Source organism: Mustela nivalis (assembly GCF_964662115.1).
Source record: "Mustela nivalis genome assembly, chromosome: 17".
NCBI classification, from domain to species: domain Eukaryota; kingdom Metazoa; phylum Chordata; class Mammalia; order Carnivora; family Mustelidae; genus Mustela; species Mustela nivalis.
In genome coordinates, this window is record NC_139036.1 from 61,530,758 (window position 1) to 61,544,748 (window position 13,991).

The 13,991-nt window shown below is 63.0% G+C and overlaps 1 protein-coding gene across 26 annotated transcripts in view; it reads right to left on the reverse strand.

Annotated features, from left to right (window-relative positions):
* The window catches only part of CCDC57 (coiled-coil domain containing 57), a 92,803-nt gene that overhangs the window by 78,741 nt on the left and 71 nt on the right, over window positions 1–13,991 (reverse strand). For 11 of the 26 annotated variants that reach the window (XR_014304543.1, XM_082705551.1, XM_082705559.1 and 8 more), the window contains exons 1-4: window positions 8,292–9,961; window positions 7,815–8,078; window positions 2,088–2,374; window positions 322–1,190 (exon numbers count right to left, since the gene is read on the reverse strand). Coding sequence is in view for 25 of the 26 variants with exons in the window: in XM_082705551.1 (XP_082561677.1) it covers window positions 322–725 (404 nt within the window). In the remaining variant the exon portion in view is untranslated. The other 15 variants (XM_082705562.1, XM_082705553.1, XM_082705569.1 and 12 more) reach the window with 14 other exon arrangements.

Here is a 13,991-nt window from a genome sequence, read left to right on the forward strand (position 1 = left end):
CAAACACAGGCGCGGACATCAGGGCAAGGACAGCAGGACAGTTTAAATGAAGCCCATGTTCTCTCGTCACCGAGGAGGGCGCATGTGACACGAGGGCAGCCATCCTGTCGGGGGACCCAACAGGACTCTCGGACCCGAGCCTCAGGGTCTTCGCGGGCCTGTGTCACCGGAGCGCCCTGAGCGTGGGGACGAACAGCTGTTCTGCATGATTCGAACAGCCGTGGGCTCGGGTATCTTCATGGAAATGCTACAGGTTCGGACTTGGTACAGAAAAGCGCGGCTGTGGGAGCCCCTCCCCGCGCCCCCGCCGCCCCGCCTCACCTGTGCGCACGCTCCAGCTCCCGCCGGTGCTCCTGCAGCGTCAGGCGGTGCTGCTGCAGCAGGTCCTCCCGCCGCCGGGCCTCGAGGGCCAGCGCCTGCCGCAGCCGGGCCGCCTCCACTCTGAGCTCGCTCACCTCCGCCCGCTGTGCCTCCTCGAGCCTCTGGGCCCGGGCGAAGGCCGTGTCGTAGCGCTCCAGCTCACGGTCCCGCTCCTCCAGCACCTGCAGGTTGTGGACGAAGTCCTCCCGCAGGCTCCGCAGCTCCCCCTGCGCCTGGTGCAGCCGGCTGTGCGCCTCCTGCAGGGCTGCCTCCTGCAGCCGGCCGCGCTGGGCCTGCAGCGCTCGCCACTCCTCCTCCTTGCGGGCCAGCAGCTGGCTCAGGGCCTGCTCCGTGGGCGGCAGCATCTGCGCGGCTGCGGCCGGGGCAAGGTGGGCGGCGGGCCCGCAGTTAGGGGCTCTGGCTGTCCTTCTGCAACACCCGCCCCAGGCCCCCGTCCTCAGCGTCACTGTCACCAAGTGGGGGCACGCTCTGGGCCGGCCGGCAGCTGTCTGGTCATGCGTTCTGAGAGCCACAGGGGGGCCCCCAGGGCGAGACCTTGAGGGCTCTGTTCAGCCTGTCCTCCCCCAGCAGTGCAGGAAGGAAAGACAGGAAACCGCGGCTCACCGACAAGAGCTGGGTCCTTCCGAACAGGCTCCCGAAGGGATGAGGGGACGCGGCCGCGAAGCAGCGAGCGAGCGCCGGAGCCCGCCAGCCTCCGAGAGCCAGAGCCGCGGCCCCGCGGGGCACCCGCCCCGGTCTCCAGGAGATTCAGCACTCACGAGCCGCTTCCTTGCCTCTCGATCTCTAGTCCACCGCGGACTGATACTTTCCTAAAACAACAAAAATAAAGTAGTAAAGGAAAATAAAATTAGAAAACAAACACATGTCTACGGCCATACCACCCTGAACGCGCCCGATCTCGTCTGATCTCGGAAGCTAAGCAGGGTCGGGCCTGGTTAGTACTTGGATGGGAGAAAACAAACACATACAGTACGCAAGCCCAATTTCTAAATTATTTGACTCAACAGCATAAAACTACTTTGTCAAACTGCTAACAAGCGTCTGAACGCCTCTTGCTCCTGCGTGTCTGCCAAGGACAGGCCGCGGAGTGGGCATGGGGGCAGCTAGCAAGGGCAGCCAGGCGCGTCAGAGACCGGTGGCCTGGGCACGTCCCCTCACCTGGCAGACAAGGGTTGGCTTCTGACACATAAAACCATGTGCTCTGGGCCCTGACCACGCAAACAGGCCCAAGGCCACACGGCAAGCGCAGACGGCAGGCAGGCTAGGCCCAAGGGCCACGGTCATGCCGGGGGCAGACGCGCCGGGGGCAGACGCTCCAGGGGCAGCCACAGCGCTTCTCTGAGAGCACCTTCCCAGAAGGGCTGGGGGCACATGAGTCGGGCGTCCGGCAGGCACATTTGGATATCACTGTCACCCCAAAGAATCTGAAATGTCTGATTCACATGAAGTGGGTCTTTTGTAAGAAGACATCCCAGGTCACCAGGGTGGCTCCATCACTGAGCGGCCGACTGTTGCTTTCCGCTGCAATCATGATCTCAGGGGTGTGGGATCAGGCCCCACAGTCAGCCACGGGTCAGCTTCTCTCGCCCTCTGCCCCCACCACATGCTCAAGCTCTCGATCTCTCCCGAATACATGAATCTGAAGGAGGAGGAGGAGGAGAGAAAAAGAAGGAACCTTCCCACCACCGCACGTCATCCTGACTCACTTCTCCGTTTGTGGCTGGGACTGGGGAGACCAGTGGGCAGGACTCGAGAGCCCTGCGGGGACACTCTGAAACGGGGTCACAGAAGTGCAGCGCAGCCACTCCTGAGCGGACCCCAGAGCAGCCACCTTGTCAGCACACAGCAAATACAGACAGGAACTCAGAAACGGAGCAAGCGACACTCAGAGCTCCAGCTTCGGCATTCTTCACGCGCACTCGAGAACGCTCCAGTAAGCGGCCGCACTCTGACCCGGCCGTACGACGCCTTGAGGGGCGTGAAGTGTCGTTCACTCCTGAAGTTACGGATTAAAACCAACAAAAGATCAGCCGTATACTGAAATCCATGCCTGTCACACTTTGCTGATCGGGTCAGAAACCGAAACCATCGGTGCACGCGCAGGGGCGGGCCGTGCGCTGTGAGGGCAGGTCCCTGCGGACACTACGTGGGACTCTGGCCCGATGAGTGGGGGTTGCTAGTCACCCTCACTACAAGTTTTTAAAAAAACGAGAGGAAAGGGGGAAAAAATACAAAGTAAAAGAGAAATTGTCGTAAAGGCCTGGGCTGGTATTTGGAGAACCCAAAACACTGTCAGGAACCCGAAACAATGGTGAGCACTTCACAGAGAACGTGCAAATGTGCCGAGCTGCCCAGGAACGGAGGACACGCGGCAGCTCGGAGCTCAGCAGAACAGCGCTCCGACCGGGGGCAGAGGGCGCGCCTGGGGGGCACAGTCCGCTCGGTGTCTGCCTTCGGCTCGGGTCATGATCCCGGGGTCCTGGATCGAGCCCCGAGTTGGGCTCCGGCTCCTGACCTCTCCCTCTGCCCCTCCCCCACCCGTGCTCCCTAAATAAATAATCTAAGAACACGGCTAGCAGAAGAGGAAAACACGGCGAGACAGATGTCAGGGTCGGGCAATGGAGGCCGCGTAACTGCCGCCGCCAACGCATCCCGCTGGAGCGCCGGGAACAGGACGGAGCGCAATGCCCAGCATCTTCGTAAGGAAAAGGCAAGGCGATCTGTCAGCTGGAGCCAGTATTTTCTTGGCATCCGCCATCGACCCGAATGAATTCCGCATGCAGGGGGACCTCTACAAGAGTAAGGAGTCCCGCAGCACAGGGCCTGGCCAACTCCTGCTGCAAAGGCAGCTGGTAATTCCTCAGCGCTCTGTGGGCCACAGGGCCTGTCGCAGCTCCCCAGCTCCGCGCAGAAGCAGCCACAGAGCGTGGAAGGCGCAGCTGGGTCCGGCCCGCGGGCCTGCTTTGCCGAGCGCTGCAGCCCTGCGCAGGGACACTGCCGCGGGTACTGTGCGGCAGCCTCCAGCGCTGGCCAGCCCAGGCCCTCAGGGCTCACTTCCAGCCTGGCCGGTCTGGGGCTGACCGGGCGCTGGACAGGAGCAGCGGAGTGCGGAGGGAACGCCGGCGCCGAGACCCCGAGCAAGAGGCTGAAGCAGAGGAGGGCCTGCAGAGGCTGCGGGAACCGCAGGACCTTGCCACATGCGACATAACGAGAAACACAGCATGGCCTTCGTTCTCAGCTCCTGACACACGGCTCCGAAAACCCTCAAGACCCTACGGGGCAGCTTTTGTTCCCTTTAGTGTTTGCTGCCCGGTTCTGAAATAACTTCAGGTGAGAGGGAGCTTCCATTTTCATAACAAACCCGTCAACACACCTGAGTTCATGAGGCGACTGTGGAAAGGCCCAGAAAACCATGGGATGGAGCTGGCTGCCAGGGGGTCAGACGGCGGGATGACAGGGCTTCCCTTCCCGCTCCCCCTGCCGGCTTCCCCGGGAGGCGGCCTCGATCACCAGTGGCCAGGGGTTCCAGCAATCATGCTTATGAGCTGACGCCTCTACAGAAACCCTTGGCCAAAGGGTTCAGAGAGCTTCTGGGTCAGCGAACACACCGGGGGAGCCCGAGACAGCACGGAAGCTCTGCACCTCTGCACCCGTCGCCCTGGGCATCTCCTCCGTCTGGCTGTTCCTGAGCTACAGCCTTCCATGACGAACTGATGACGAACTGGCCATCCAGAAAGCGGAATGTTCTGTGAGCCCATGGGCGGGTCGTGGGACCTCTGAGGTCCGGCGGGTTGTCAGCAGCACAGGTGACAACCCAGACTTGCCTCTGGCAGTCTTGAGGGGCTACCCCCAGCAGTGAATAAGAATCCGGTTCCACCGCAGACAGTGCCTGGCGGAGGGAAAGCCGCGTGCCGCCCGAGGCAGAGCAGAGTGCAGCGCGCCCGCAGGAGGAGGGGGGCCCGGGAAGCGGGGGCCCGCTCGCTGGGGGCAGCAGAGCTCCAGCGGCCTGACCGCCGCGTCCTCCCCAGGGCCAGCCCTGCAGGGTCTGCAGAGAGGCGGCGCTCGTCCGCGGCCAACTGCCGCCAGAGCCCAGGAGCCTGGGCCTCGTTCAATGCTGCAGCCCTAACCCCGCGGGCCTTTCGGCCTCCGCAGGCACGCCGTGTCCCCCACTCCGCCGTGACACACCCAGCCAGGCACCTGCTTGCCCTCCCGAGTTACAGACCGCCTGAGCCCAGCACCCCACGCTTCTGCCCCCCGTTTCCCCGGCAGCCTCTCCCCAGCTGCCCAAGCTACCCGCACGGGGTGAGCCTTGCCTCCCCGCTGCCCCCCAGCCCCGCACCTCAGCTGCCATCATCCCTGAGCCGCGGGGAGTCGCCACGAGGCCCCAAGCCGTGCGCCCACTCGAGCGCCGCTGAAGGGACCTTCTAGGAAAGGAAAAAAAGCCTCACTCCCTCAGGCTTCCCACTGGGGGACACCCGCAGCCATCGCACGCCCTGGAGCTCGCCGGCCGCGGCCGCGGGCAGGGCGGTGTCAGGCCTCCCGGCAGCCCCGTCACGGGACAGGCACCCGTTCGCTTCCTCCCGACCCAAACACCCAAGGAGCCCACGCTGCGGTCACCAGCCCTCACCCCTCCAGGTCCACGACGACTGAAACTTCAGACGCGTCAGCGGATGGATGAATCGCAGAAAAACGCGAGGCGTTTACTTCTGGAAGCTTTTATTCAATGAGAAAGGGCGTCCTTGGCCTCAGGTCCAGTCAGTGACTTGTCTCCCCCTGAGCAGACAGCCGAGACGCACGGAGGTCACTCAGGCTCTGTTCTGAGCCCAGGCCCAGCACGCAGACGGTGACGACAAATGTTTGCCCCGTGCAGGAGCAAAGCCCACACCACCGTCAGCGGAAGCCGCAGAGCACCTCCACGGACGCGGCGAGCTTCCTAGAACCCGCTTTCGCTCCTCCAGCGAGTATTTACTCCGCGGTTAGCAGGCGCGAGGGGCCGGGTGGCCTCCTCTGCGGGCGGGCAGGTAAGGCCCCCGCACCCGTGCACCACCACCCTGGGACGAGACGGAAGCCCAAAAGAAAACGGGCAGAGGAGGCAACTCCGCACACCAGCAGAGAGACTGGGCCCTGGGCTGCCCGGGGCAGAGGCCAGGGAATCTTCCACCCACCGGCACAGAGCACGAAGGGGCCCTGCTTGGCCTTCAGGAGCCTTCCAGGCCCTCCCTGGGCCATGGTCTGTGCGCCGGCTGCAGGGCTCCCGGGACCACTGAGAACTCGGGACGACTGCAGGCCAGGCAGGCCGCCAAGCCGAGCAAAAGCCCCGGGGGTAGAACCGGCGACCTCCACGGCTGGGGCTTTGCCCACACTAACTGCGTCTCTACTAGCTGCCCAAAACCCCCAAGGTGCATGTGCCCCGCTACCAGCCAGCGGGGGAGCTGTACGCGTGGCCCAGGAGCTCTGGGGCAGGCCCAGTTCGGTCAACAAAACCTGGAGCTCGCACAGGTCACCCACACGCCTCGGCCCACTCGCAGGGGACGACCCGAGACTAAAGCAAACACACACCACCACATGAGGCCCCCGCTACTGTGACCTCGGGTGACTCAGACGGTCGCCCAAAGCGCCCATGAGTCATCACCACGGTCCTTCGCAGAGAACACACCAACGTCTGCCAGGTCTACGGGCCTCCCCTCCTCCGGGGACCACATGAGCACCCTGTCCTGTGCCGGGCACCCTGCCACCAGCTTCGCCTTGTGAAGGCTCTGGTCACACAGCTACCCACAGGGGTAGCCCCGTAACCGAGAGAGCCGACCACATGATACCACTTCTGTACGGCGTCTGGACATGGCTCCGGCCATTCTCAAGGTAAAGTTCAACCTGTTTGGGACAGTATTCGGGGAGTCCTGGGACAGCCCCCTCCTAGGGAGCGAGCTTGGACAGTGCAGCACCACGGGTACCGCCCTGCAAAGGCGCACACCCCTTGTCCCAGAGCGGCCTGTGCCCTGCTGCTCGCTGACCTCAGGAAAGGATGATCCTAAAAGCCCCGAGGCGGACAATGAGCGGCTTTAACCGTCAGAGTCAGATGGACCCAACGGGTCGGCCAGCGGATGTCCCCAGCAAGCGTCCAGTTTTCAGGAGGGATGGCGTGAAGCTTCTGGGGAAACTACAGACATCCCACGAGGGGAGAGACACACTGTTACCCTGGCTTTGCGCAGGGCTTTGCGTTCCCGGTGTTCTAGGGGACCTGGGGTTCAGCCGGGGACGGAGCAGGCCATGCGAGGCCACACCATCACTCTGACCTCCGTGTGTGTGACACGCGGGCTTCTAACCCTTACTGCAGACCTGGCCCCTGGAGATCCGCGGGGCCGGGAAGACGGAAAAAGCGCCTCGTGAAAGCCACAGTCTCCCCCGCACGGAAGACCTGCAGGCCCCATTCGGATGTCGGCAACAGCGGCCCCGTCTGGAAGATGACCTCAGGCAGCAACACACACGGAAGCACCCCAGGGGCCGCCGGGAGTGTGGAGCGGCTTGGGGCTCGCTCACCCGAGCCTCGCCAGCGGCTGCAGCGGGTGCCCGACGAGAGGGGTGGCCTTGTCAGAGTCAAGGTGGGGGCAGCGCCTGGGGCCGGGCGCGCCTCGCACAGAGCTCAGGGCGAGGGAGGCTCAGAAGCGGGCACTTCCCGTCCGTGGGAGACGGCGACGAGTCCTCGCAAATTCGGGGGGAGCCAGAGGCAGCCAGAGCCACTGGGGGAGCCCACGCCAGGTGTTCTGGCAGCTGGCGCCACGGTTAGGAGGACAGAGCTCGAGACCAAGGTGACTCCCAGGAAACCACAAAGAACCACATGGGAGGTGCAGAGCTTCCCAAGCACGGGGCTCTGCAGGGGCGTGCCATGTCCTGGAGCTGTCCCCAGCCCTCCTGCGCGGTCTAGACGCTGGCGAACAGGGAAGGAGTAGGACAGGGCGCTTCTGTCCCATGGGTTAATCCTACCACTCGCCCAGGGGACCAGACCCTCAGAGTAAAACCCATCAGAGATGAGCCCGCAGGTTACCCAGTGGCAGATGTGACACTAGAACTAATTGCACACTGTGGGGCTGAAGCAATTTGTTGCAATTTGTTTTACAATTTGGATTTGGAGCAATTTGTTTTACAATAAACATCTGATGAGGACTTAACTGGGAAAGCATTGCTCGAAGGACCGCGGCACACCATAAGCACTTACAGACATTACAGCTCACACAAGGGAACGTCTGTGCAGGGGGAAAGCTGGTCACTAGACGCTCACGAACACGACGACTGGGCACGCTGGCTGAGCAAGAGCCGTCAAAGCAGGGGCTCCTGTTCACCTCCTCCCTGAGGACTGCGGCCCTGGCTGCATTAGGCCCTGGACTCGGCCACTAGTAAGACGAGCCCCGCCACTCCTAACGCAGAAGAACCCAAACAGACCTCATTAAGGAGTGTTCCCTCGTCGCTCCATAAACACAGGTAGTGAGTTTAATCTACAAGACGTTTTTGTGGGACGTGAAAGAAAGTGCAGAGGTGGCTCATCTCTGGTTCTGCACTCAAGCTGGGACACAGCGTGGGCCGTCTGAGCTAAACTCCATACGTGGCCTCTTCCGGCACATCCAGGGCCTGAAAATCATGGGCCTGTGACCACAAGCCTTTCTTCCCGTGCTCCACTGACTACCAAGTAGTCCCACGACCATCTGCAAAATCGGAAATAAGAGCCAGGGGCCAAAATGGATCTGAATTCCAGCAGTGGCACTTGCTGGGGTCGGGGGCACCACTAGAGTGCCGGGGCGTGAAGTGCTCTGTTGTTGGCACGTACACCTGCCAAATCCCTTTGCCAACAGTAACAGAAAACAAATAAAAACTGAGTAAATGAGAAATAAAGTGGAAGGGGAGTTGAATCAGCGTACAGGTAAAAGCCGTTGATGCATAGAAGCGCTCTCCACACCCAGCGTGGTGCTCAAACCCTGACCCCAGGATCAGGAGCCGTGCTCCCCGCGCTGAGCCGGCCGGCCCGCCCCGGGAGCCGCCGGCTTTCAGAACAACACGGTTCACAAACCGAAACTCCGAATCTGTAAGGGCCCACAATGAGAGATGAACAGAAAAAAGCGAACCTAACTTCATGACAAACGATTAACATACATGAAAAAACCCGCGTACGTGCACCAAAATAACTTGGTAAAAACATATTTGGACTCTATCTCCTAAGGAGAAAAACAAAACAACTGCATGCAAATACTACATCCTAGCTAACGTGTTTTCCACAGAAATACGGATTGGCGATTCAGAAGTTCCCCTGTGTGTAGTCCAGGATTGAGCACGTAAGTAAACACAGTGACGACAGGAACCAGATTTAAAGAGGAAAAGAATGTGGAACGAACCTTGGGGTAGCTGACTGGAGATGTCAATATAAACTCACAGCTTTTATTTATTTATTTTTTTTTAAAGTCATGTGGTGCCACAAGGCCTTTTTTTTTTTTTTTTTAAAAGATTTTATTTATCTGACAGAGAGAGACACAGCGAGAGACGGAACACAGGCAGGGGGAGTGGGAGAGGGAGAGGCAGGCTCCCTGTGGAACAGGGAGCCCGATGCGGGGCTCGATCCCAGGACCAGGGATCATGACCTGAGCCGAAGGGAGATGCTTAATGACGGAGCCCCCCAGGTGCCCCCAAACTCACAGCTTTAATACATACACAGATGTACACATACAGAAACAGAGGCGGGTGGGTCTGATGTCCTGGCTTTGCCCACCGAGAAGGCCACAAAGCAAGGACCCCGCAGTCAGCACACCCACAGCCCGATGCTGGTTTCTGAATGCGCTCTTCAAAACGAGGAGGAGCCGGAGCTCCACAGAGAAGTGGCCGATTCAGGCCAGGACAAGGGAAGCTGGAGATGGGCCTGAACATCTGGCGGTGCTGAGAAATGTGGGGGGACATGCTGAAGGGACACAGAAGCCCACTGGACAGGGCTCCCAAAGCCCATATCTGGAGAATCAGCCACACAATACAGCAATGGATTATAACAAATGGAATAAAAACAAAATAGAAACATCTAAGTAACAGGAAAGGACAAATGGGGAGCAGGGAAGGTTTCCGGGGCAGCCGGCTGGCTCCGTGGGCAGAGCAGGTGGCTCCCGGTCTCTGGGTGCTGAAGCCCCAGCTGGGAGCGGAGCCTGCTTAAAGAAGACTGGGGCACAAGGTTCCTTCTTACAGTAGGATTCCAACCAGTGTGTACAAAGCATAATGGAAACAGAAAGTCTTTATTTGGTGAACAGGATTAATAACGGTCTCAGGAAACACCCGTGATACAAAGTGCGGTTACATGACCTCCCTGCAAGGTGAGCTACTTGCCAACAGAAAAATGGTAAGGATTCTGTAACCGAGACACACCTAAACCACATACCTAAGTGCCCCCGTCATGGGACAAGCTGGCATCATGTGCCTCTGGAGAACAGCGGGATGTCACTGTTGAAGTTTCCTTATAAAACTGCCTAACTTGGGGCGCCTGGGTGGCTCAGCGGGTTAATCCTCTGCCTTCAGCTCCGGTCATGATCCCAGGGTCCTGGGGTCCAGCTGCACATCGGGCTCCATGCTCCGCGGGGAGCCTGCTTCTCCCTCTGCCTCTGCCTGCCTGCGCTCGCTCTCGCTCGCTCGCTCTCTGACAAAAATAAAATAAAATAAAATAAAATAAAAATTAAAAAAAAATGCCTAACTCGGAGGGGTGCCTGGCTGGCTCGGTGCAGGTGGGGTTCCAGCCCCAACTGGGGGTAGAGTCGCCTTAAAAACCTTTTAAGAAATGCATAAGCTGCAACGAATCGCGCGGAAACATCCGACCAATCCAAACGGAGGGGCGCGCTCCCACCAAGTCCCAGGAGCACCGCGGAACCGGCCCAGGCGCGAGAAGAGTGGGGAGCCGCCAGGTCCCGCACCGGACGCGCGGGGACCGGGGCGGACACGAGCCCCGGCTCGGAGGAGGCGCCAGGCCCTCGGTTTGCTAACGGCGGGTGGGAGGAGAAGGCGCGGGCGGCAGAAGCCCCCACCCCGCTCCGGCTCTGCCCCCGCGCACGCGTCTCCCGCGAGACCGAGCAGAGCGCACAGCGCATCCCTGGACCGGACCCCGGGGCTGGAACCGCTCCTCGCGGACGGCGGGGCTGGGGCTGCCCACCTGCTACCAGGGCCGCGGGCGCCCGCACCGGGGGACCCCTGCGGGGGGGGGGGGAGGAAGGGGTGACCCCGGGGGGAGGGTGACCCGCACGGGGAGAGGGGGAGGGTGACCCCGGGGGGGAGGGTGACCCCGGGGGGAGGGTGACCCGCACGGGGAGAGGGGGAGGGTGACCCCGGGGGGGAGGGTGACCCCGGGGGGAGGGTGACCCGCACGGCCGGGAGAAGGTCGGGGGAGACACCCGCACCGGGAGGCCGGACCCATCCGGCCCGAAGCACGGCGCCGCCAGCCCGGGTCCGCCGGGCCCCGAGAAGAGAGAAGAGGCCAGTTAAGGGGCCCGAGACGCGGCAGTGAGGACACCCCCGCTCCGCGCCGCCCCCCGCGCCCCGCGCCCGCCGCTCACCGCGCGCGCCCGCCGGGAGCGGCCTCCGGGCCCGCCGCGTTGCCACAGTGACCGGAGTCCGGCCGCCGCGGTCCGGGCGCGCTCGGGGCCGCGCTCCGCTGCTCCGGCCGGAAACGCGAGCTCGGGCGCAGGGTTCCGGCCTCTTCTCACCCGGCCCGCGCGCAGGCGCCGAAGGGCGACCCGAGGGTCCCCGCGCGCAGCCGCGCCGGGGCACGAGGAGCCGCGGAGCCCGTGGCGGGCCGGAGCGGAGGCGGCCGAGGCTCCCCAGCGCCCCTCCCCGAGCGCAGCCGGCGCGCGGCCGCCGTTGCTGCCCCGACGGGCGGGAGGAGGGCGAGCCCCACGCCCCCAGCATCCCGCCGGGGCCGGGACGCGCAGCCGCGCGGGGGGCGCGCGGGGGGCGCGCGGGGGGCGCGCGGGGGGCGCGCGGGGGGCGGGGCTGGAGCCGAGAAGCGGGGTCGCGCCCGCGCCCGGACCGGGGCGCCTTCTGTCCGCCGTCGAGGCCGGGCACTGGCCGCGCCCGCCGGTCCCCGCGCCCCCTGCCGCGGCGGCTTGGGCAGGTCCTGCCCTCGCAGGCAGCGCCGGCGGGCGGAGGCCGCGGTCGTTAAGGGTCGAGCGGAGGAGTGATTCAAGCCTCGTGAAAAGCGGAGGATTTCACGTCCCGCGCAGAAACCAAGTGACCGTAGCGGGGCCGGGCTGGAGGCGCTGGAGACGGTCGCCAGGGACCGTTCGCCTGCACCCCGCGGCCCGGGGCCCCTTGCTGCCTCCAGACCAGGCTGACCCGCAGGCCCAGGGCCGGGGCTCGAATCCTAGCCCAGTCCTGTCTTCCGTCTTCGCAGGACTGTCTGGCTCTCCTCGCAGCGGGGCACACACGCCCTTCCCTGCTGCTCGGAGGGTCGGAGACCACGCTGAACCCTTGAGGTCCTGGCTCAGCCCCTGAAGGGGCCCCAGGTGTGTCTGGGTGGACAAAGGGGCCCAAGAGACCTGCCTGTTTCAAGGACAAGAGCTGACCACGAGCGCCGTTCTCGCCGTCCTAGGCCCCCAACCCTCATCCTATAGTGACCCCAACACTAAGCCCTCCCCAGCCCTGAACACATGATAACCCCAAGGCACAGCATGGCCTTGCTTCCTGTGGGTAGGGCCAGCTCCTACCGCCCTTTGGTGGGACACACTTCCCTGCCCCTTCAGGACCCCAGCGACCCTAGACCTTCTGAGCCGCTCAGCAGAATCCCAGGTAAAGCTTCTGGGGCCCCAAGTCCTGAAAGGGGCTGTACTCGCCTCCCCCTGCCTGTGACACAGCCCGCAGGATGGTGGAGGCTGGAGTGGGTCCATCCAAGAGACTCCTCCCACGTGGCCAGTCCCCACTCCCACCCCTCCCAGGTCTGCAAGGCAGCCCCCCCAGGCTCCTTATCCACGCCCCATGCCCAGTAGCCCAGTACACGCCTATGGGGAGATGAAGGGACATCCTGGGCACCAGAGCCAGGCCTGCAGAGCTCTTCTGAAGTCTCCGGCCGGTCCGCTGATGCCCCTCTCAGCAGTGCCCGCCCCTGCCTCAGGCCCCTGACTGCCTCATCCCTTACTTATCTAACCAGCATTTACTAATCACCTAGCCAGAGCCCACCCACCCTCCCCTGTCCTCCAAGGGCTCCAGCCTCCTCGGCCCACCGAGGATAACATTGGCACACGGCGACCTCTGCAGAGGTCTGCAGCGACAAGGTGACCCCTGGTGAGGGCAGCATCGGCACACGCGGTGACCCCCGCTTTCGCTGGGCCCCTAGCACCGAAGCCCAGACTGCGTCTCAACACTGGGAGGCAGGCTGACTCCACGCTTGGGTGTCGTAAGCCTGGAAGTGCTGTGGCTCAAAGGGTTGGTTTTGGGCTGTGGCTCCAGGATCCTGGGGTACACCCTGACTTGGTGGCCAGAATGGCCCCTGGGTGGACAGCCTGGCCTGGAACTATACTCCCTCCCAGGACAATGTCCCAGGGAGGTGCAGGGAGCACCAGGGGGGGCCCAAGGAGTCCCCATCCTGACGGCCCAGGACTCGTGGTCCTTCCCCTTATGCTGGCCCCGGAGCGGACCTCCTTGTGGGATGTCCCTTGCCTGCCTCCTGCACAGCAATCGGGGGTGGGACTGGTGCAGGCACAAACCTGCACAGCATTGAGCAAGTCACTTCCTTCTGGGATTAGGAAATGCCTTGCCCTGTACCCCTCACCACGTTGGGTCCACAGCAACTTCCCCATTTGCATGCAGGACCTGGGGGCAGGGAGCCCTGGGCTGCCACTGGCTGCGGGAGCCTCTTCTTGGAAGGATGCCTCCAGGACGGGGTGGGAGACACCCCGATGGGGGGGTTGGTGGGAGATGCCCTCTAACCCCCAGTGTGTCCAGGTGCTGGACAGCCAGCAACATGGTCCCTGCCCCCCCAAGACCAAGGGGTGCCCTTGGTCTGAACCAGGCAACAGGCTGGGGCGGGGGAGGGGTCCTCACAGCCCCAAACCAGGAAGGGACTCCAGGGGGCAGCACAGTGCTCCCAGAGGGACAAAGGGACCAGAGGGCCCGTGTAGTTGTTTCCCAGAGGTTAAAGCCCAGGGGCAGACACAGCTGTGAGATGTTGCCCCCAGGGCTCGTGTGAAAGGGCCATACTGCCCAACAGGTGGGCCCCAAGAGGGGCGTGCCCCGCCAGGCCAGCCCCCAGGGCTGTCTTGACCAGGCGGTTGGTGTCCACCTACCTTTGCTGTCCTGATTACCGCACAGACAGCAGCCTGTGGGGTGACGCCTGGGATTGGGGGACCCCAGGGGACTGGCAGGTTCATATTGTTAATCCAGAGACCGTAAGGTTCACATCTCTGGGCTTGGAGATGATGGAAGCCAAGAGGCTTGTGTGGGCCACACACAGCTGGGACAGGACCCGGCCCCTCCATGCCCCGGGGGAGCCCACCTACCTGAGGGCTGGCACCCCCCGCGTGTGGCTCGGGACCGTGTGCCTGCTGTCAGAGTCCTGGCCGCCTCCCACTCCCCGCCCAGCCCCCCAGTGGCTCTGCTCTCCGTGC